The 21,948-nt window shown below is 49.5% G+C and overlaps 1 protein-coding gene across 1 annotated transcript in view; it reads left to right on the top strand.

The window, feature by feature from the left end:
* Positions 1-10,984, top strand: part of Kcng1 (potassium voltage-gated channel modifier subfamily G member 1) — a 20,551-nt gene extending 9,567 nt beyond the window's left edge. Inside the window, exons 2-3 of the mRNA XM_008835151.3 lie at positions 3,997-4,796; positions 8,219-10,984. Coding sequence (XP_008833373.1) covers positions 4,023-4,796; positions 8,219-8,989 — 1,545 coding nt within the window. The 5' untranslated portion in view covers positions 3,997-4,022 and the 3' untranslated portion in view covers positions 8,990-10,984. The remainder of the gene's footprint in view (positions 1-3,996; positions 4,797-8,218) is intronic.
* Positions 10,985-21,948: the final 10,964 nt, after the last annotated feature.

A 21,948-nucleotide genomic window follows, 5' to 3' on the forward strand; every position in this document is an offset into this window, starting at 1 on the left:
TCTCCCCCTCCCTCCCTCCCTCTCCTCTTTCCTTTTTTCTTTTTCCTTCTGGGAACGTCAGTTCAAATTAGCCAGGGATGACCTTGAATTTACCTCTTACCTCCACCTCCCAAGTGCTATTGTTATAGGCATAAACCACCACATTCAATTTATGAGATGCTGGGGATGGAACCCCGGGCTTCCCGAATGCTGGGAAACACTCAGCTGAGCTGCATTCCCAGCCCTGTCTTGTTTTATAAGATAGTGTCTCATTATGTAGCCCATGCTGACCTTGAACTTGGTGATCCTCCTGCCTTAGCCTCCCAAGTGCTAGTATTATAGTCCTGCACCACCATGCCCAGCTATACATGGTGATCTTAAAAAGAAACGTGTTATCCAGGCATTGCGTTCAGACCTATAATTCCAGGGCTCACAAGGCTGAGGCAGGAGGATCACCAAGTTCAAGGCCAGCATGGGCTACATAGTGAGATTTGAGTCGGGGGGAGGGGAGGCCAAAATATTAAACTTTTACTGTCTTCCTATGCATCAGCCTAGTTCTCTTGGGTAATTCCATGACTCAAATGAACATTCATGAGCAAGATAGAGTGGGTATGAGAAAGACAGCAGGGAGCAGTGGAGACCGCAGTAGACTGGAGCCTGCCTAATGGGCACAGCCATCCTCAGCTAGAATTTGAACCAAGTTGCCAGGTGTTCTGATTTTTTTTTCAAGAAAGACAAAGAATATAGATTTTTTTAACAATGTTTTTTGTTTTATTATTTTTATTTTGTATGTATGAGTATATTACCTTCATGTATGTAAGTGCACCTATATCGTGCAATGCCTACAGAGGTCAGAGAGAGTGTCAGATTCCCCTGGAACTGGAGTTACAGACAGTTGTTAGCTGCCATGTGGGTGCTGGGATTAGAACCCGGTCCTCTGAAAGAGTAGCCAGTGCTTGTAACCTCTGAGCCATCTCTCCAGCCCTGGAATATAGATTTTTACGTGAAACTTCTCAGTTGTCAGAAACTTGTCCAAGTGAAATATTCATGAATAAAGCTGAGCCCAAAGGCTGGTATGGGTTAGCCAGCTCATTTTCGCAGTGCAAACCCTTCAGTCAGGCTGGGGAGGAAGGAGCACATGCTTACTGATATTTTGATCTTTGCTTTCCAGAAGTAGCCTTGTTCTTTGGCTCCTCCACAGGAACCCTTTTCATCTAGCAAGCTGGTCTTGGAGCCTTTACACTGCTGGGTGCAGAGATTCAGAGATAAGTCAGGTGCTGTACCTCCCCCTGGAGGAGGCAGTCCACAGGAGCCAGGCTTGCACACAGATCATTGTGAAACTGGGGCACGATGAGGTTGGGAGAATGACTCAGTAGGTAAAGTGTTTATTGTACAAGCATGAGGACTTGAGTTTGATCCCCAGCACCCAAGTAAAGAGCTTGGTGTGGCTGTATGTGTTTATATTTCCAGCACTGGGGTTCATTGGCCAGTCAGCCGAGCTTCCTAGTAAGAGCCTCTGCCTGAAAAAAACAAGGTAGGGGTCAGTGAGATGGTTCAGTTGGTAAAGGCTCTTGCTGCCAAAACACACACACACACACACACACACACACACACACACACACACAGCATGTATAGGAATCAATCAGTCAATGCATAAATGTATTTTCTGTAGCAAAAACGGTAGATGGCTCCTGAGGAACACCACTTAGGGCTGAACCTGGCCTCCACATACACTCACACACATGCACCCAAACATAAACACACACACAAAATAGATATCTTAAAATTTATATTTTTGCAAGCATGAAGACCTGAGTTCAAATCCTGGCACCCATGTAAAAAGCTAGGCATGGCTTCAAATGCTTGTACCCCCAACATTGGGAGACAGAGAGAGATAAGTCCTGAAAGCTTGCTGGCCAGCCAGTCTAGCTGAAATGGCAAGCTTCTAGCTCGGTGAGAGACCCTGTTTCAAGTACAAATAACGCAAAGACCCTCCTCCACCCTCTGTATGCATGTGCATGGGGGTATGCACACACATACACATGCATGCATTTTTTTTCTCTCTCTCTCTCACACACACACATACACACGAATAATAATTTTTAATACTTTATGTATATGAGTATATTGCCTGCTAGTAGGTAGGTGCACCCATATCATGCAGTGCCGTGGAGGTCAGAAGAGGGCATCAGATCCCCTGGAACTGGAGTTATGGATGGTTGTTAGCCACTATGTAGATGCTGGAAACCGAACCCAGGTCTTGCCAGATCAGCCAGTGCTCTTAACTACTGAGTCGTCTTTCCAGCCCCATAATAATAATTTTTTAAAAAACAAAAACTATAGGCACAAGGTTTACCTGGAAAAGCCAAAGTCTCTCTGGAGGAGAAAGTGAGGCTCACTGTCCACCCCTGAATCCTCAAGGAGATTTGCTAATGTGTGAGCAAGCCAGGTCCTGTTTGGATAACTGGGCATTTCTTTTCCATTGCCTCTTAGTTATGGCCGGTGGCATCTGTTTCCCGTTTGTGGAAGCAATACAAGGCATCCCTTTAAGGTAAACACTAAGACAATAACCAGCCATTATTGAGCACCTGCTGTGTGCCAGGCAGTGTACTAAATGTTCATTTTGTCACATGGTTAAACCGATTTCACAGATGAGGAAATCGAAACCCATTTTGTTTAAGTAACTTCCCCAGGCTCTTTGGCTCCAAAATCTGTCACCTCAATACCTGGGCTTTTCCACCTCAGCATTATGACTGTTTGGGGCCAGGTGACTCTGTGGTCGGAGCTGTGGTGAGCATTATAGGTTGTTGGTTTATCAGCCTCCTGGCCTCTCTCTACTAGAAGCACTCCCAGCACATTGGTCAAAAGCACCTCAGGCTTTGCTATGTGTCCCTCATGGATAAAGTCAGCTCTACCTAAAAAACACTGGTCTATACTAAACCACCTTTCTAACCTAATTTGTTTAAAAGTTAGTTGAGCCAGGGGCACACAGTCATTGCCTGACCACCAGGCTGTCAGTCTTGGTACTGAGGGCACATTTTATTCACTGACCATGCCCTGTGGTCCTCTCTCCATAGCGTAAGAGGAGGCTGTGGAGAAACTGGGAAGTTAAGGAAAAGTGCTGAGGACCGAAACACTCTTTCACTATAATTGAATGTCTTGGAAACAAAGCCCCACACACTGCAGGCTTAAACCACAGACATCTATCCCCATGGTCTGGAGGCTGGAAACTCAAGAGCCAGCTGCAGACCTCCAAGTTTCCACTGTGTTCATACAAGGTGACACTGAGTTTTGGCATCTCTTCACCTTAGATGGACACTAACCCAATCCCAGGGTTTCACCCCAGTCCTCATGGACCCTAGTTACCTTCCAGAGCCCACACTTCTGAATTCTAACACCAAAGAGTTTCAGGGCCTGATAAGATGATTCAGTGGGTAAAGGTGCATGCTGTACAAGCCTGGCTACCTGAGTTTGAGCCCCAGAACCCATGTAAAGGTAAATGGAGAGAAGCTATTCCACAAAGCTGTCCTCTGACCTCCACACACATACCATGGCACACATGCCAACATACACAAGCACGCACATGCACACAAATAATAATAAGTCAAAATTTTAAATACATATATTTGGCTGGAGAGATAGCTCAGCAGTTAAGAACACTTACTGTTCTTCCAGAGGACCCGGGTTTGATTCCCAGCACCAATGTGATGCCCAACAACTGTTTGTAACTCCAGTTCCAGGAAAATCCCATGCTCTCTTCTGACCTCTGTGGGCACTGTACAACATGGGTGCACTTACATATATGCAGGCAATACACTCACACACATAAAAATAATAAACATTTTAAAATAAATGAATTTAAATATATATATATAATTTTTTTTTAGAAAGAAGGCAAGGGCTTCAACCTGTGTCTTGTGGGGCACAGATCAAGGAACAATCTGTGAAATCCACAGTTAACAGGAGGGCTTAGCCAAGACTTAGGGGTCACAAAGTATCTCCCTTCTTCTCCCTCAGGCCCAAGAGGAATGTGAGGTCCCAAAATGACCCTGCTACCAGGAGACAATTCTGACTATGACTACAGCGCCCTGAGCTGCACTTCAGATGGCTCCTTTCACCCGGCCTTCTTCCCACAGCGTCAGGCCATCAAAGGGGCCTTCTACCGCCGGGCCCAACGGTTGCGGCCACAGGACGATGTACATCAGGTCAGCTCACCGGGAGACCGCAGGAGACAGATCATCATCAATGTGGGAGGAATCAAGTACTCACTACCCTGGACCACGTTGGATGAGTTCCCACTGACTCGTCTGGGCCAGCTCAAGACCTGCACCAACTTCGATGACATCCTTAGCGTGTGTGATGACTACGATGTGACTTGCAATGAGTTCTTCTTCGACCGTAACCCAGGGGCCTTTGGCACCATCCTCACTTTCCTGCGGGCTGGCAAACTGCGGCTGCTGCGGGAGATGTGTGCCCTGTCCTTCCAGGAGGAGCTGTTATACTGGGGCATTGCCGAGGACCATTTGGATGGCTGCTGCAAGCGTCGCTACCTGCAGAAGATTGAAGAGTTTGCCGAGATGGTGGAGCGGGAGGACGAGGATGAGCTGCTGGACAGCGAAGACCGAGACAGCGAAGGTCCCTCGGCCAGTGAGGGTCGCCTGGGCCGCTGCATGCGGAGGCTGCGTGACATGGTGGAGAGGCCGCACTCAGGGCTGCCTGGCAAGGTGTTTGCCTGCCTTTCTGTCCTGTTTGTCACCGTCACTGCTGTCAACCTGTCCGTCAGCACCTTGCCCAGCCTGAGGGAGGAGGAGGAGCAGGTAAGATTGGCTATATGAGGTAAGGGACTCTGAAGATTGGAAATGCTGTCGTCTGTTTCAGCCTGCCTTTGCCACCTCCCCCAGGAGGCCTTCCCTGACTGTACACTGGCTAACAGCCAGGACCTTGACCACATACTGTGTGGATGTGTTTGCCTGCATCTCCTCTGTGTGTCCACCACTCTCCCATCCTGAAGGGTCTAGAGCCACATCCTACACAGAGATGATGCTAAGTCCCTTCTTGGATCACATGAGTAAATGTATGAGTGACAGAATCCATGACATGTCTGGCCCTGAGTCCAGAACATTCCATCAAAGTCATCTCGCTGACCTGAGTCCTCTCTCCGTCCTCCAATCTCCCTTGTATGATAATATCTGAAACACATTTTTATGGTCATGAAAACAAGTTTTTAAATATTTTATTTATTTTTATTTTATGTGTATGAGTGTAATGCCTGCATGTATGTAAGTGCATCCATGCCGTGCAATGCCCTTGGAGATCAAAAGACGGCATCAGATCCCCTGGAACTGGAGTTACAGATGGTTAACTGCCATGTAGGTGCTGGGAATCGAACCTGGGTCCTCTGCAAGAGTACCCAGTGCTCTTAACTGCTGAGCCATCTCTCTAGTCCCATGAAAACAATCTTAATCCATAGGTCTGTGTGTATGTGCATAACTCCACAGAATGAACATGTCTTTTGAGCTCAGTAAGAGGCTGCATGTAAAGCATTTACTCCCAGCCTGACACAGTCTTATGCTTCATTCTAAGGCTCCCACGTACCCAGCAGCGTAGGGATCGGGGGTGGCAGCTCTGCCTCCCCCCCATCTTCCTTGCAGGAACTCCTGTAACCCCATGGGGGACGTGTTCTCACACCCACCTGGCAGATGAGGACATTGAGGCAGGCAGAGCAACTTGCCAAGCCCAGGTGGATGAAATCCAGGGTCTCTGTGCCTATGCATCACACATGGTAGCTGGGGACCCAGGATAACCCCACAGAAGTATGTAGCTGGCCTGCCAGAACTTTCCCCACATTGAACTTGATTGAAATGCTCAGAAATAAGGTGTTTTGCGTATAAAAACGCACACTTAACTTTTCTAAGAGCTGGTGCTCTTGAGTTCCCTGGGATTTTGGGTTGGGAATTCTGCCCCACACATGGGAGTTCTGGAAGCAAGCTTCCAGAAAAAGTAGAAGGACCCAGGTTCTTCTAATGTAATTTCTAAGCATTAGAAGAAATAAGCATTAGAGAAATAGGTATGAACTGAACATAAATGTGATGCCATCCAGCATTTATTGAGCACCAACTGTACACCCTGCATGTGGTAAGTGCTTTACATTATCTGATTTAATCTTAGAAGTCCACCCCAGGGTACGGTTTTTCCATCTACAGATAATATAGAGGAAGGAGCGATTGCTGATGCACTTACAACCCAGAAAGGATTGCTGGCATGGTTTCACACATTGAATGTTCTAAAGGGTACTGAGAAAACACTCAGCCAAAAACATTAGCTTTCGATGAGCATAGGACCTAGGTGAAGGAGGGCAGGGCTAGCATCCAACAGCCAAATCTGAATTCCGTTCCATGCACTCTGGCTGCATAAAGCTGAGGGCAAGTTACTAGATTGCTGTATGCCTCAGTTTCCCCATCTGTCCAAGGGACTATGGACAATGTGAGAATTCAGTGAACAAGCCTATATAAAGGGATCAGAACAGACCTTGGAGAATTATCTAGTAGAGACTTTTTAATCTCCAGCATCTTTTTTTGAGGCAGAGTTTCACTATGTAGCCCAGGCTGGCCTGGAACTCACAGCAATCCTCCTGCTTCAGCCTTCCAGGTACTAAGATTGTTCGTAGGTGTACACTATCAGAGCCGCACTAACTCCAGCATCTTCAATCCTAATTTCATCAAGAAAACAATAACCAAACCACTTTGATTCAACTTCTGACACTATTTTGTTTCAGTTTCCCCAGTAGTGCTAAGGATAGAGCCCAGAACTCACACATGCTAAGCAAGTGCTCTACGCCCAGCCCTGATACTGATTTTTTTAAGTGTGTGTGTGTGTGTGTGTGTGTGTGTGTGTGTGTGTGCGTGCGTGTGTGTGTGTGTGTGTGCGTGCGTGTGTGTGTGTGTGTGTGCGTGCGTGTGTGTGTGTGTATGGTGTGCCTGTGTGCGTTCATGCGTGGGCTTGCATGTGTGAATGCTCATGAAGGCTTGGAGTTGATGTCAGCTGTCTTCCTTGACTGAGTTCCCCTTTTCTCATTGCGGCAGGGACTCTCACTTGATAATCTAGCTAGTTTGCCCCCAGGATCCTGTCTCTGTCTCCAGAGCTCTGGGATTACAGGTGGTTGCCACACCTGACTGGATTTTACATGGGCTCTGGGCTCCAAACTCTGGTCCTCACCCTTGAACAACAAGTACTTTATCCACCGAGCCATCTCCCCAGTCTCCTGAAGTTACTTTTTTGAGAAAAAAAAGTATGATGTAAATCTGTAATCCCAGTATTTGGGAGATGGAAGTGGGAGAGTCAGAAGTTCAAGGTCAGCCTCCACTACATATCAAATTTGAGCCAGCCTGGGATATATAAGACCTTGTTAAAGAAAGAGGTTGGGGAGGAAGAAGAAGAAAATAATCCCTAGCCTTATTTTTTTCTTTCGTTTGAGACAGGATCTCACTATGTAGGCCAGTCTGGTCTTGAATTCACAGAGCTCCTCCTGCCTCTACTTTCTGAGTGCTGTGATTAAAAGCATGTGCCACCATGCCCAACCCAATCTCTTTATGTCAGTAAAGGTGTTCCTTAGTTTCATTTTGGGGTCAGTAGGACTCAGTGTTCCACTTGGTCTGTGTACACATATTTGAGTACCTACTGTATGTAGGTACTGCAAGGGAGGCAGAGTAACCAGGACAAATCGTTATACTTCCAAGTGTAATGGCATCTCCCTCTCCTCCATTATATCCTTGGCCTGCCTGTCTCACACACATACTCATGGGGAGGAGTTCCACGCCTGTCTAAACTCCAAGCTAAGTTTCCAACTTTTGTTCCTGTAACAACCAGAAAGAGAGAAAGAGGGAAGAAGGGAAGAACAGAGACAGACAGATCCCTGGTCCCCAGCAGCTGGAAGGATGGGATGGCCTGAGCTAAGGAGGAGAACCCTAAGGTGAAAGCAGACTGGTTTGAGAAGCCAAGAGCCCAGTCAGACAGTGATAGACACCAGGGTGGCAGATACAGAGGGGTCTGTCTGGAAGTCAGGGCCAAGATCAAGATCTGGGCTGGAGAGATGGCATGGTGTTCCACCAGATCCAAGACTGGAAAGAGCTGGAAACAGGAATGGGGAACCAAGCCCAGGTGGCTTTCTCAGCTAAGGACCCAGGCCAGAGCTCCTCTGCCCACTTGTTGGTCTGACCCCAGTCCTGTCCTTCCCCACCAGGGCCAGTGTTCCCAGATGTGTCACAACGTCTTCATCGTGGAGTCGGTGTGTGTGGGCTGGTTCTCCCTCGAGTTCCTGCTGCGCTTCATCCAAGCACCCAGCAAGTTTGCCTTCCTGCGCAGCCCGCTGACACTCATCGACCTGGTGGCCATCCTGCCCTACTATGTCACCCTGCTGGTGGATGGCGCTGCCTCCAGCCGTCGCAAGCCGGGCGCTGGCAACAGCTACCTGGATAAGGTGGGGCTGGTGCTGCGCGTGCTGCGGGCACTGCGCATCCTCTATGTGATGCGCCTGGCCCGCCACTCGCTGGGGCTGCAGACGCTAGGGCTCACAGCCCGCCGCTGCACACGCGAGTTTGGGCTCCTGCTGCTCTTTCTGTGTGTGGCCATTGCCCTCTTCGCCCCGCTCCTCTATGTCATCGAGAATGAGATGGCAGACAGCCCTGAGTTCACCAGTATCCCTGCCTGCTACTGGTGGGCCGTCATCACCATGACAACCGTGGGTTACGGAGACATGGTACCCAGAAGCACACCTGGCCAGGTGGTGGCGCTGAGCAGCATCCTCAGTGGAATCCTGCTCATGGCCTTCCCAGTCACCTCCATCTTCCACACTTTTTCCCGCTCCTACTTGGAGCTCAAGCAGGAACAGGAGAGGGTGCTGATCCGCAGGGCCCAGTACCTCATCAAAGCCAAGTCGCAGCTCAGTGGCATATCCCAGGACAGTGACATCTTGTTTGGAAGTGCCTCTTCAGATACCAGGGACAACAACTGAGCTGGAAAGACACCTCTGCCCTGCCTGCCATCTGCAGCTTCAAGCAACAGCCATCTTACTAAAGCGTGGGAAGGGACATTACTGCTTCTGAGTCCAGCCCTGACCTGGGACAGACCCTAGTGAGCACAGGAAGGACACACACCACATCACCAAGGGTCCCTGCCCTCCCTCCCACCCCAGGAGTGAGAAGGAAGCTAGCCAGAGCAGGTGCCCCACCTGCTCACTGTGTAAATAACACACCCAGCAAAACTGCCTGGAGAAAGTAGGGACAGCAGCCACCTGTCTGGCTTTAGTGCGGGCCATGTGTGTCCCAGGAAACAGGAGGAAATTGGCTTCCTCAGGGTTCTCTTCAAAGAGGGAATTGTGTCTCCCAGCAAAGCCAGCTGAGGGGTACCAGAAGAGAAAGGGCCACTTGCTGGGGCCTCTGGACTGATGGGACCCTGGCAGGATGGGAGGAAGGGGAGCAAACAGACCTTTAAGTCCTGTCCCTCATTCACCCTCCTACTTTCCTACCACCTCTGTCAGCTTTTACTCCTTAACTCCCAGCAGTGTGGGGGACACCAAGAAGTGAGTCAGCTCCACTGACTTCAAAGGTCAAATCACTTCATTTTTTTTCATTTAAAAACAATGTGAGATTTTATCCTAAGCCACATTTATTTTAATATTACAAAAAGAGCACTTTATCCTGCTTGCCTGAGACTAGGGCTAAACCTACAGCAGGCTGATGCTTCTGGCAGGGGCTCTGAAGGCAGTCTGGGGAGTATATGGAAGACTTTCCCCATGCTCTCAAAGGGATCCACTCCTGACCTCAGGAAATGTAGTATGTGCACTGAGAGGGACCCCAGGCTAGCCCAGAACATTCCACTTCAGCTCCAAGAGTCACAGCCCTGTGTACCGAGGGCACATCACACCCTCGTCACGTGCACACTTGTCCCAGCCGGGAAGACAGCAGCTTCCCTTGCTCTTCCATCCCACACCCAGCTGCCTCCTCTCCATCCAGCAGCAAAAATTACATTTTGAGATACGTCTGGTTGGATCACTGGCTCTACAGCCCAAATCCCTGCTGGTTGTCCCACTCTGCAGCTTCTCTCCCACTTCCACCCGTTCCCACCTTCCACCAGTGCCCCCAGCCTCCCTTCAGATAACATCCAGCCTAGCCCGTTTCAGGCCTTCACACCTGCAGATCCTTCTGGGGGAATGCCTTCCCTGCAGAACACGGCATGGGTAACTGATTCCTTTCACTGCCTCCCTGCTCCCGTCTCCCACACATGGTTTCCTTACCCTGCTGGACCTTTATCAGTTGGAATTGCTTCCATCACTTCTCAGCTCCTGAACTCTGGTCTGTCTCCTGCAGGACCAGCTTGGCATATATTGGCAGGAACTCAGCAACACAGTTCCCAGCCTACTCCCAGGGCCTCACGCAGGATCAGCACCTAACACATGCTCAAAAAGCACTTTTAAAAAAATAAAAAGAAATGATAAAGGGGAACAGCCAAGGAGAAGAGGGACAGGAAGTGTCCATTACAGCTCAGATCTGAAATGTCCCAATCTGTCTACAGCCATACCACCCCGAATGTGCCTGATCTCATCTGAAATGTCCCCCAAAAGCTCACGTCAAAGGCTTGGTCCCGAATGCAGCACTGTTCACCTCTGGAGGCCTCTGGAGGGTGACTGGATTATGTGGGCTCTGACCTCATCAATAAATCAACCCACTGATGAATTCATAGCTTTATGGTCCATTGGGAGGTGTGAAAACTTTAAGGGATGGAGCCTGGTTGGAGGAAGATCACTGGGGGTATGCCTTTGAAGGGGGTGTCTTGTCCCACCCCCTTCCCTCTCTCTGCTTCTGGGCTACCCCAAGGTAAGCAACTCTGTCCCATCAAAGTGCTCCCCACCAGGATGCTGTGCCTCGAAGTAGGCCAGATACAATGGAGCTAAATGCCCATTTACCATCAACCAAAATAAACCATTCCTCCTTCAAGTTGATTTCCTCCAGTATTTTGTCATAGGGATGGTGTGCTGTCTGTCAGTGTTTATTTTTAACACAGGAGGCTGGGTCCTCAGAACACCTCCCCCTTCTCTGTCCCCTCCATCTCCCTCTCTCCTGGGGAGACTGAGCTGTCTCCCTGTACAGCATACCCATGAGGAGGCAAAGTAGAACCATCCAGCTCACCAGGGCCTCGTTAAAAAGCTCTCCTGACACCTGCTTCCAATGACTCACACCTGCAAAGTAAGTTTTCCAACTAATTAGCATGCCCTTCCTGGGACCCAGGTGTCACAGCAGGGCACTGCTAGCCTTCAATATCAGGGTAACACCTCAGAGTGATGGAATTTCCCTTTCCCCTCAAAAGTGCAACTAACAACAGGGCCAAAAACCGATAAGCAGGGTGAGCAAAGAACCTTCTGAAGTCACAGAAAAGAGAAATACCTGAGGTTGGGGAGGGACTCTGGGTGGGACAGCACTGGGAGGGAGGCCTGGGGGTCCCCAAACTGAGGACAGAGGATGGAGTACGTGGAGAAGCTAGGGTCACATTGGCCAGGATGTCCCACCTCATCTTTTAAATTCAGATCTGTCCGGGTGACCAACCATGTATGGGCCACCATTCAAGACCCTCCCGAGGACAAGAGGCTCCAGATTCCACTAATGGAGCAGAGTGGACTTAGAGGCCCAAACTAAAACAAGGTCCTAGGACACCCAACAAGCAACTCTAGAACTGAAGACAACCTTTAGGCCAGGCTTTGTGGCCTCTTAGCCAGGGACCCCACTGTCCATTGGGCACGTTACCCAGCAGAGTCTCTGGTCTGGGCACATGCCTTCTCCTACCCAGCCAGCCACCATGTTGACCCTGGTGGCCCTGGGTACTAAACTCAGTTCTAGAAGACTCAGCACCAGAACTTCCAAACCAGTGTCATTCTGTAAATCATGTGATCATCCCTATCTGGGACCTCTCAAACACTTCTCCACAGTCACAGTGGACAGTAGCAATGCAGAATCTAGGCCCACCTCTAAGCAGGTAAGGCAAGCCAGGTCTCTGTCTATAGCACCAAAGTGAAGGAGGACTAGAAGACTCAAGACTCAGAAACTTCAGTGCTTCATGCTTTAAAATTTACACTGTGGGGGGCTGGAGAGATAGCTCAGTGGTTAAGAGCACTAGCTGCTCTTGCAGAGGACCTGGGTTTGATGCCCAGGCAATACAGTCATCCACATAAAATAAAAATAGTAAATAAAATATTCTAAAGTAGTGATGGTTCATGCCTTTAATCCCAGCACTTGGGAGACAGAGGCAGGCAGATCTCTGTGAGTTCAAGGCCACCCTGGTCTGTAGATTATGCATAGTGAGTTCCAGGCCAACTGGGGCTATGAGAGACCCTGTCTCAAAAAGACAGAAAAAAAAAATCAGTCAAAAATGCACCATGAAGACAATGTCAAGATTTTACACAAAAACAGATCTTTGACCTCACCTGACTCAGCCTCACTTGGCTCATCCAGATTCCTGTCCTGTCCTGATGCCCTAACATCCACAGGTGACCCATCGCTATGTAGCCAGGACCTGTCTCCATATCAGGGAAAGTACAAGTGGGAGCCAATGGCAGCCATCACCCCATCTGTGAGCACAGCACTCATCAGCATCCTGCTGGGAGGAATCAGGGTAGCCTCCAGCAACACCTCCTCTGCAGCAAGTCCCCCTCTTTTGGGGGTCCACACAGTGGGAGGGACAGAAACAGGGACCAGGTGAATGGCAGAAAAAGAACTGTGATGTTGATATGGGTGGGTGACTTAGCAGGGAGTGACAGCGTCAGAGGAGGCAAGGAACAGTCACTTGAGATGTGCAGGCAGGCCAGGTCTGGTGGCAAAAGCCTCTAATCACAGCTACTGCAGAGGCTGAGGCCAAAGGGCTGTAAGATCAAGGCCTGACTGGGCTCCAGAGAGAGTTCAAGACCAGCCTGCACAACTGTGTGAGGTTGTGTCTCAAAATTAAAAGTGAAAGGAGAAGGCTGGAGAGATGACCCAGCAGTTAAGAGCACTGACTGCTCTCGCAGAGGACCTGGGTTCAAATCCCAGCACCCACATGGCTGCTAACAACTGTCCATAACTCCAGTCCCAGGGGATCTGATGCTTGCTTCTGTCCCCCAAGAGCACTGCACAACACAAGTACACTTACATACAAGCAGTCAATACACTCATGCACACAAATTTAATAAAATTTTTAAGTGAAAAGCAAGCTGGTGACAGAGCATTTGGGAAGCCTTGGATTCTAGCCTTAATACCTTTTTTGTCATTCTTTGCTATATTTTATGTGTATGAGTGTTTTGCCTGCATGTGTGTAAGGGCATCATGTGTGCAATGCCCACAGAGGACAGAAGAGGGTGTCGGATCCCCTGGAACTGGAGTTACAGATGGCTGTTAGTCACCCTGTGGGTGCTGGGAACAGAACCCAGGTCTTCTGCAAGAGCAGCAAGTGCTCTTAACCACTGACCTATCTCTCCAGGCCCTCAAAAAAATCTTTTTTGTGCGTGAATTCAGAGAAGGGCTCACAGAGGTGGTGATGTTTAAGTGCAGGGAGAAGGAAGCATCAATCTGAGCAATTTAGTGAGAGCTTGTCTCAAAATAAAGAGGAAGAAAATGGTTGGTAATGTAGCTCAGGGGTAGAATGCTTGTCTAGCATTCACAAGGCCCTGGGTTAAATCCCCAGAACTGTGAAAAATAAAATAGGAGAAGAGCTGATGTTCTGCCCAGGAGCCCAGGGCCACCAGCACTGTTCTCATAAACCCCAGCATCTGATCTCTAAAGGAGATGAGACTCCAGCATCCAAAGATGCCAGGAGGTGACCCTGAATCCCACCAGGACAGCCCATAGCAGTGACCAATGGTCAGGGGTGTGGATTCCAGGTTGGGCCTAGAGGCAGAGCTCCAGCCACCTTCTGGTGCCTACTGCCTGCCCCCCTGCTTTCCATCCCAGGTTCCCTCATAAGCACAGCCTCAGTAATGAACCCCATCTGACCCCCTTCTCAGCCCTGCTTCCAGGAGTCAGACTGAAACCACAGGACCCAAGCTAGATGGCCACATTGTGACAGGATGCCAAGGGTGGTGAATCAGAAGGATGCAGAGCTTGCATGGGCCAGAAAGACGTTGCTGCTCATCTAGGAACAGCCTCCTGCAGGCAGCAAACATCTCTATGCCTTCAGCTTCTACCAATTAGGGTGACCCCCCACTCCAGCTTGGTATTCAGAGGGTTCCCAGGGCATTTTCTCTGCCTTCAGTTTTTCAGGCTAAAACCAGAAAAGTCCCAGGAAAATCAAAATGAGCAGGTCTGGTGGCCAGAAGTCTCTGCACAGCCAGAAGCTCACATCTCATGGGGTTCCAACACCTTCACATCTGGGGAGTTTACAAGAGAGGTGCTACTGGGTATGTAATCTTGGGGATTTGTTTTTGGTTTTTTATTCTTTGGTTGTTTTTTAGACAGGGTCTCTCATACAGCCCAGATTGGCCTTGAACTTGCTATGTTGAGGTCAACCTTGAACTATTGAACCTCCTGCCTCCACCTCCAGGGTGCTGGGATTACAGGTATGTGTCACTATGCTAGACTGAAGTTCTGTTTTTGTATTTTGGGTTTTTTTTTATGTGTATGAATGTTATGCCTGCATATGTGTAAGTCCACCCATGTCATACAATGCCCTCAGAGGAGGGCGTCAGATCCCCTGGAACTGGAGTTACAGAGGGTTGTTGGCTGCCATGTGGTGCTAGTTCTGCAAGGACAGCCAGTGCTTTGATCCATCTCTCCAGCCCCTGAAGTTCTGGTTCTTAAAAACAGTCTTGTTATCTGCCCGGCTGGGGTGATATGAAGATAAAATGAGAGGAAATAGGTGACACACTGGGCAGGTAACAGAGTGCAGTCATCAAAGAACGGCTCTTACGCTGGCATCAAGTGCTCCTCACGGAGTGGACAGCAAAGGTGGGGGATCTGGTCCCCTGACAGCAGGCAGGAGGGACAGAAGTGCTTCAGTGAAGTGTTCATAGCACCATAAAGCCTTCCACAGATGCTCTGTCTGCCTGCACCCCAGCTGCTGATCGCCAGAGCCTGTTCACACCTCCATAACAAACTTGGCAGAAGCCCTCTGGGAGCTATTCATTAGCACCTGGAAGTTGGGTGTAGGGAGCTGCTTCACCTCTTAGCCTCCAGAGTACAGGCTTCCCTCCCCCGTGGTGGCAGCCGGAGTCCAGGCCTGGGTCACCTTCCAAGACTACCCTGGCCTCTGAAGAAGTGGACACCAGGCCACGTCCTCTCTGTGAGGCAGAGTGTGGTGGTATGAAGCCCTGGCTGGGTGGCTCCGCCACTGCCACTCGTGAGCTGGGTGGCCTTGAGCTGGTGACTTAACTTCTCTGAGCTTTGGTTTTGGGAAAATAGAGCTAATATGCTGGAGATGTGGCTCAGTTGGCAGAGTACTTTTCTAATATACACAAAGCCCTGGCTTCCATCCCCTGCACTGTATAAACTGGGCATGGTGGTGCGAGCCTGTAACCAGCATTCCAGAGATGGAGGCAAAAGGATCAGGGGTTCAAGGTCATCCTCAGCTACATGGCAAATTTGAGACCAGCCTGGACTACATGAGACTTTCTCACAGAAAGAAAGGAAGGATGGAAAAGAGGGAGGAAGCAAAAACCCAACTCAGACTGCTTTGCAGAAGAAAGAAACTTGGGTCAGGAAGTAGCTGAGAGATAGTTGTCAGTTCATATAACTGAAAAGTACGGTCATGCCACATTCAAGTGCAACGACACCATTTCTGAGGAGTCCTGTTCTATTTTACAGTTCCCACCATGTTGATCTCACTTTTATGCTCCGGGTGGTGATTCCTGCAAGACTCTCCCCTCAGGGTGACAACACGGCTGCAGCAGTCCCAAACTTGCCTTCTCGAGTTCAAGTCCAATAGGAAAGACCAGGAATTGAGATGGGTTCCACCCAAGTAAGTTTGAGCTCTGCTCTGACTAGAGCAGCCCTAACCATGTGCCCAGCCCTGAGCCAATCAGCCAGGACATGAAGAAGCAGTGCTCTGACCAGACCCTGGGGCTGTGGTCCCAAAGTACGTGAGGTGTGAACACTCACAGAGCCCTCAGTGTCCCTGTAGCATCCTCTGCTGAGAAAGCTTGATGTTGCCAGTTGCTTAAAGGAACTGGTTCCCTATTTCAGAGCTCAAGAGTGACTCTGGAGTCCAGCAGCAGTAAATTGATATAAGTTGATAACTGGCAGGGCTGGAGAGATGGCTCAGCAGTTAAGAGCACTGCGTGTTCTTGCAGAGGACCTAGGTTCGATTCCCAACACCCACATGGAGGCTAACAACCGTCTATAACTCCAGTTCCAGGGGATGCAACACCCTCTTCTGACCTCCTCAGGCATGGCACGACATGGGTGACCTACACACATGCAAGCAATGCAGTCATACACATAAAAATAATAAAATATTTTTTTAAAAAGCTGATAACTGGCACATGCCGTCTGGCCTGGCACCCTAGAAACATATACCCAACAGGAAATGTAGTTAAAAAAAAAATCATAGCTTCAGGAAGGAGCAGGAGGGAATGGGTAATACATTCTTCAGTCCTATCTTTTCATGCCTCCCACACATATAGACCCAACAGAAGCCACAAGCAGAATATTCAAGGGATTCCATCCTCAAAGGTCAGTCCCCTGGGGTAGAGAATGTGGTTTGAGTCCAGCTTATCTCCTATAAGCTGAAAGATGGGAAGCTTGAGTCTCAGGGTGGTGATGTTGGGAGGCAGAGGTCCTTTAAAAGATGGAGCCAAGTGAGAGGTGATTAGGTCATTGGGGTCTGTCTTAGCAAGGACTGCGGTAGTTTTCATGAGACCTTATTTAGCTCCCACAAGAGAGGATGGCTCCTCCTCTCTGGCCTCCTGCCTCACCATGCATTCACTCCCTCCCCTACATACAACCACCACAATGTGACCTGGCCAAGGGGCCCCTTCCCAGAGCCCAGCCAATGTCAGAACCAAGCTCTTAAGCCTTCAAAACTGTGAACCAAATAAATTTCTTTTCATAATAGAAGATCCAGCCTTGGCTGGTGTGGAGGGAGTGTAATAGCAAAAGAAAGTAGACTGGTACACCCAGCACTTTGGGCACAGCCATCATCCTTAATGTACAGAGGAAGCCCAGAGGGGTCAAGAAAGTTGTCAAGGCCACCCAGGACCCAGTTCCATGGTGCTGTGCAGCAAGTCTCACAGGAACAAGAGGGAGCAGGGACAAGGCAGACCAAGACGTCCTCCATCCACAAACATATCCCAGAAGTTCCAATGCCCAAATTCCTCCAACTTTTAACAGCCCTGTCTCTGCTTGCTAGAGAGAGGGAGAGAGGGGCGGGTTCCTTCCTTCAGTCTTTCCTCTGGCAAGGACTCATCTACCCTGCCTGTCTTTCATTTGCAGCTAGGCTGCTGGAGGTGAGAAGCAAGTGAGGAAAGAGAAGCTGAGGCTGCAGCCACACTGACTGGCAGAAAGCCTGTACTATCCACAAGCAAACCAATTCAACAGCACTGGAATGAGTGCTGGGTGCAAGTGCTGTGCATGAGAAAATCAAGCTGAGGCACCTTCTCACTGCAAGCCCAAGGCCTGGGCAGTCCTGGGAGAGGGGACTAAGGGCTCCATCCCAGAATTTACTTGCACTGAGCATCTGTCCTCAAAGTGTGGTTCAAGGACAAGCTATACCCATGCACCAGAAGCTGGCTGGAACTGCAGACCTCAGGGCCCAGCCCTGCCCCAAGGGATGAAGGTCTGTGGTCCAACCCAAGGCCTAGAGGCCAGTGTGTCTGTGATGGTCCAAACTCTCACTGCCCTGCAGAATAGGCTCAGGCTGCGCAAAGTGGGGAGTTTCCTTTCTAGAGAGTAACCGTTGCCCTGCTTTGCCCAGAACTTTCCTCGTCTTAGTCCTTAGCATCTTAGGTAAACCAGAAGGGTTGATCACCCCATCTACTGTCCTATAACCCAACCTGAATGTGAAAAGCCCCCACAAAAGTCCCAGTCCCCAGTGTCTTCGGTCTGAAGCCTGGCCTGCTCCCCTACCTCCCTTCTTCTCTCCCTCCCTCCTTCCCTCCTTCCCTCCTTCCCTCCTTCCCTCCTTCCCTCTCTCCATGCCTTTATCACGGAAGACCCAGGCCAGCCTCCCTTACTCTCTCCCTCCCTCCCTCCTTCCTTCCTTCCTCCCCTCCATGTCTCTATCATGGAAGACCCAGGCTGGCACAGGGCTGCAGCCAGTGCACAGGTGCATGTACCTAGGCAGCCAGATTCAGGAAGCCACTGCTGAACGGAGGTGGGTCGTTTCTAAACTTCCCAGGGTCCCTTGTGATCAGACTGGTGCACACACCCAGTTTCCCTGTCTGGGTTCTTGCTGCTATGTGACTCAACTTCCCATGTGGGATAAAACACCTCCAAAGATCATCTTGGAGGAGGAAGGGGCTCTCTTGGATCATGATTTCCATGCATGTATACTCAGACTATTGCTTTGAGCCTGTTGCAAAGCTGAACATCAAGGCTGGGAAGGCATGGAGATAATGGAGATGAGGAGGGGCAGGGCAGAGCTGCTCACTGCATGGAAGCAAAGAGACAGGGGAAGAAAGAGAGATGGGAGACGGAGACAGATAGGAAAGAGGGACCAGAGAGAAAGAGATAGGTGAGGGAGAGAATAGGAGATAGAGAGACAGAGAGGTAGAGAGGGAAACAAGCTATTCCCTTTAGGGTCACACCCCTATGCCCCACCCTTCCTCCAGCCAGACTCCAATACATCGTGAATCCATCAATGGATTAGCCTACCATGATGTCAGAGCCTTATGATGTCAGATGCTCCACCAACCCTCACACACAAGTGCCCTAAACACCCCAGCTCTGAGCTCTGGGCCTTGGAGAACAAGCCTTTATCAGACAAGGTCTCAGCACTTTGACAGATGGAAACAGGAGGGTCAGGAGTTCAAGAGACCAGTGTAAGTTACATGAAACACTCAAAAAAAAGGCGGGGGGAACTGGAGAGCTAGCTCAGAGGTTAAGAGGCTGCTCTTGCAGAGGACCTGGGTTCGGTTCCCAGTACCCACATGATGGCTACCAAACCATCTGTAACTCCAGTTCCAGGGGATCTGACACCCTCTTCTGACCTCTGTGGGCACTGCATGACATGGAAGCACCTACCTACATTCAGGTAATATGCTCATACACATAAAATAAATAAATAAAATATTTTGGGGGGGTCTTTTTGAGACAGGGTCTCCCTGTAGCTCCAGCTGTCCTGGAACTCACTATGTAGACCAGGCCGGCCTTGAACTCACAGAGATACGCCTGCCTCTGCCTCCCCAGTGCGGGGATTAAAGGCATGCGCCACCACGCCTGGCTAATAAAATATTTTTTTAAAAGAAGAAAAAAGTTGCAGTGGCTAAGGAGGGGAGGGGAGACTAGGGATGTTGGTAGAGTGCTTGCCTAGCATGCAGAAAACCCTGGGTTCCATCCCCAGCACCACATAAACCATGTGTGGTAGTGCAGGCCAGTGATACCAGGGCTGGGGAGATGGAGGCAGAAGAGACCCTGTCTCAAAAAAGATAAATAAATCTGAACTTTGGGGGATTACTTCAGATCCCAACTATAGTTCTGCCTTCTCCCCACCCTGCAGCCCTACTGTGTACAGTTGCCACTGTCCACTGCTTCCCCCAGCTCCTGCCCTGGGTTCTGCTCTGCTCTGCAACGGGGCCAGTCCAGTGAACAGCTGCTGGCCATCAGTGGATGCATCACACTCTGCTGGCCTAAGATGCTTTCTGGAAATGCCCCCTGGCTCTCAGTCCTGCTTGTGCCAGAATCTCCTAGGTTTTTTGTTTGGTTTTTAATATGTGAACACCTGGATCCTCATATGACAGATTCAGGTCAAGACCACTAAACCTTTTGAATTTGCAAAGCCACTTCTCTACCAACCCCACTCCTATGGCAGGGGTCTCAGGGATGGGAAGCTTACCCAGAAGGTTGCAGGGCCCCATGGACATCATCCTGCATGTGTGAATAGAGGCCAGTGGGGTGGAGTCCAGAGACTATCAACACCAGAAGGCATCTTCAAGAAATGTATGCAAGTTAAGAGGGAGATTACTTCTCTGAGCCTCAGTTTCTTCGTCTATAAAACGGGCACATTGATGACAAATAAACTCGTTATAAGGATAAAGTATGCTAAAGTCAGTAAGCCATTGCAGCAGGCATGGTGACACACTCCTGTAATCCCAGCACTCTGGGGGCTGAAGCAGGAGGATCATGAGTTGGATGTCAGCCTGGGCTATATAGTGAATTCAAGGCCAGAACTCTGGCTAATGGTGTGACGCTTGCTCTCCACTGTTGGACTCACTTTCCCAGCCTCCCCTGAAACCAGGGCACAGCACATGACACAGGATCTACCACATCACACACTGGCACCTCAGGAGTACCCCAAAAGGAGAAGAGACTCAGCAGACCTGCAGGGCCTGCCCAAAGCCTGGGCTCCAAGATGGGAGTCCAGGGCTTTCCACTGAGTCAACCTTGAAGGTTGCTGGGCCTCGAAGAAGGGTCCTTCAGCACTCAGCCATCCACACAGCACAGCTTGTCCTTTGTAGAATGTGGCATCATGGCACGTGTGACTGGTGGTAATTCACCCAACAAACATCTTGAATGCCTGTCCCCAGGGTAGTGTGAGTGGAGAACATGGACCTTGGCCTTTCTTACCTTTTTAGGTAAGAGGCCCAGGCTAGCCTCAAACTCGTTATATAGCTGAGGCTAGCCTTGAATTCCTGCTACTCCTGCCTCCACCTTTCAAGTGCTGGGATTACAGGTGTGGACCACCATACCTGACTGAATTTTTGGTCTTGTTTTGTTTGAGTCAGTGTCCCATGTAACCTAGGCTGGCCCCAAACTCACTCTGTAACTAAGGATAATTTCGAACTTCTGATCCCCTTGCCTCCACTTCCTGAGTGCTGGGATCGTAGGTATACACCATCACACAGTTTATGCAGTACTGGGGTGGAATCCAGAGTTTTGTGCATGCTAGGCGAGCACTCTACCAACTGAGTCTTGTCTTTGACCCTTCCTTCCTTTTCAACTTCTTCTATTTCTCTGTTTCTAATGTATATTGTGTTATGTAATGATTTTGCTAAAGAGGGGGGAAAATGGGCTAGAGAAGTGATCAGTGGTTAGGAGCACTGGCTGTTTTTGCAGGGGTCCAACAGTAGACCATGGTCACTGGTGTTGGCTCTGTGACAACACTGGGCAGCATTTCCTGGCTACTAGAAAGCTCAGCACCAACCTAGACACACCACAGCATCATCCACTGTTTCTGTCTTCACACTAGCTCCTATTGGTACAAAACTCAAAGTTGTCCCTCCATTGTCAGAATAGTTTTCTGTTTCTTCAGCTGGCAGCAACCGAATATCCCAAACTACACTGAGACTCTTGTCATATGAAAAACTTACATCTTTGGCCTGGGGCTGTGGTTCAGTTAAGAGAGTTTGCCTACCATATACAAAGCCCTAGGTTCCAGCCCCAGCACCACATGAAACAGGTGGTATACAGCAGACATCCCAATTCTCTGGAGGTGGAGGCATAGTTAAGAATTCAAAATCCTGGGCTACATGAGACCTTGTTTCAAAAAGAAAAAAATCTAAACAAAAAAATGGATAAATACCCTGAGGGTTTACATAGCCCTGGATTTCCAGCGAGGTATGGTGGTGCATGCCTTTCATCCCAGCACTCAGAAGACAGAGGCAGGTGTGTCTCTATGAGGTAGGGGCCAACCTGGTCTACTTAGCAAGTTCCAGGCCAACAGGGGCTACAGGGAGGGGAGACCCTGTCTCAAAATCAAACAAACAAACAAACAAAAAATCTAGATTCCCAACTATGGTGGAATATGCCTGGATTCTCAGCATGCATGAAGCTGAGGCAGGAGAATTGCTGAGAGTTTGAG

This window comes from Nannospalax galili, unplaced genomic scaffold (genome assembly GCF_000622305.1).
Source record: "Nannospalax galili isolate Female #2095 unplaced genomic scaffold, S.galili_v1.0 scaffold596, whole genome shotgun sequence".
Taxonomy (NCBI): domain Eukaryota; kingdom Metazoa; phylum Chordata; class Mammalia; order Rodentia; family Spalacidae; genus Nannospalax; species Nannospalax galili.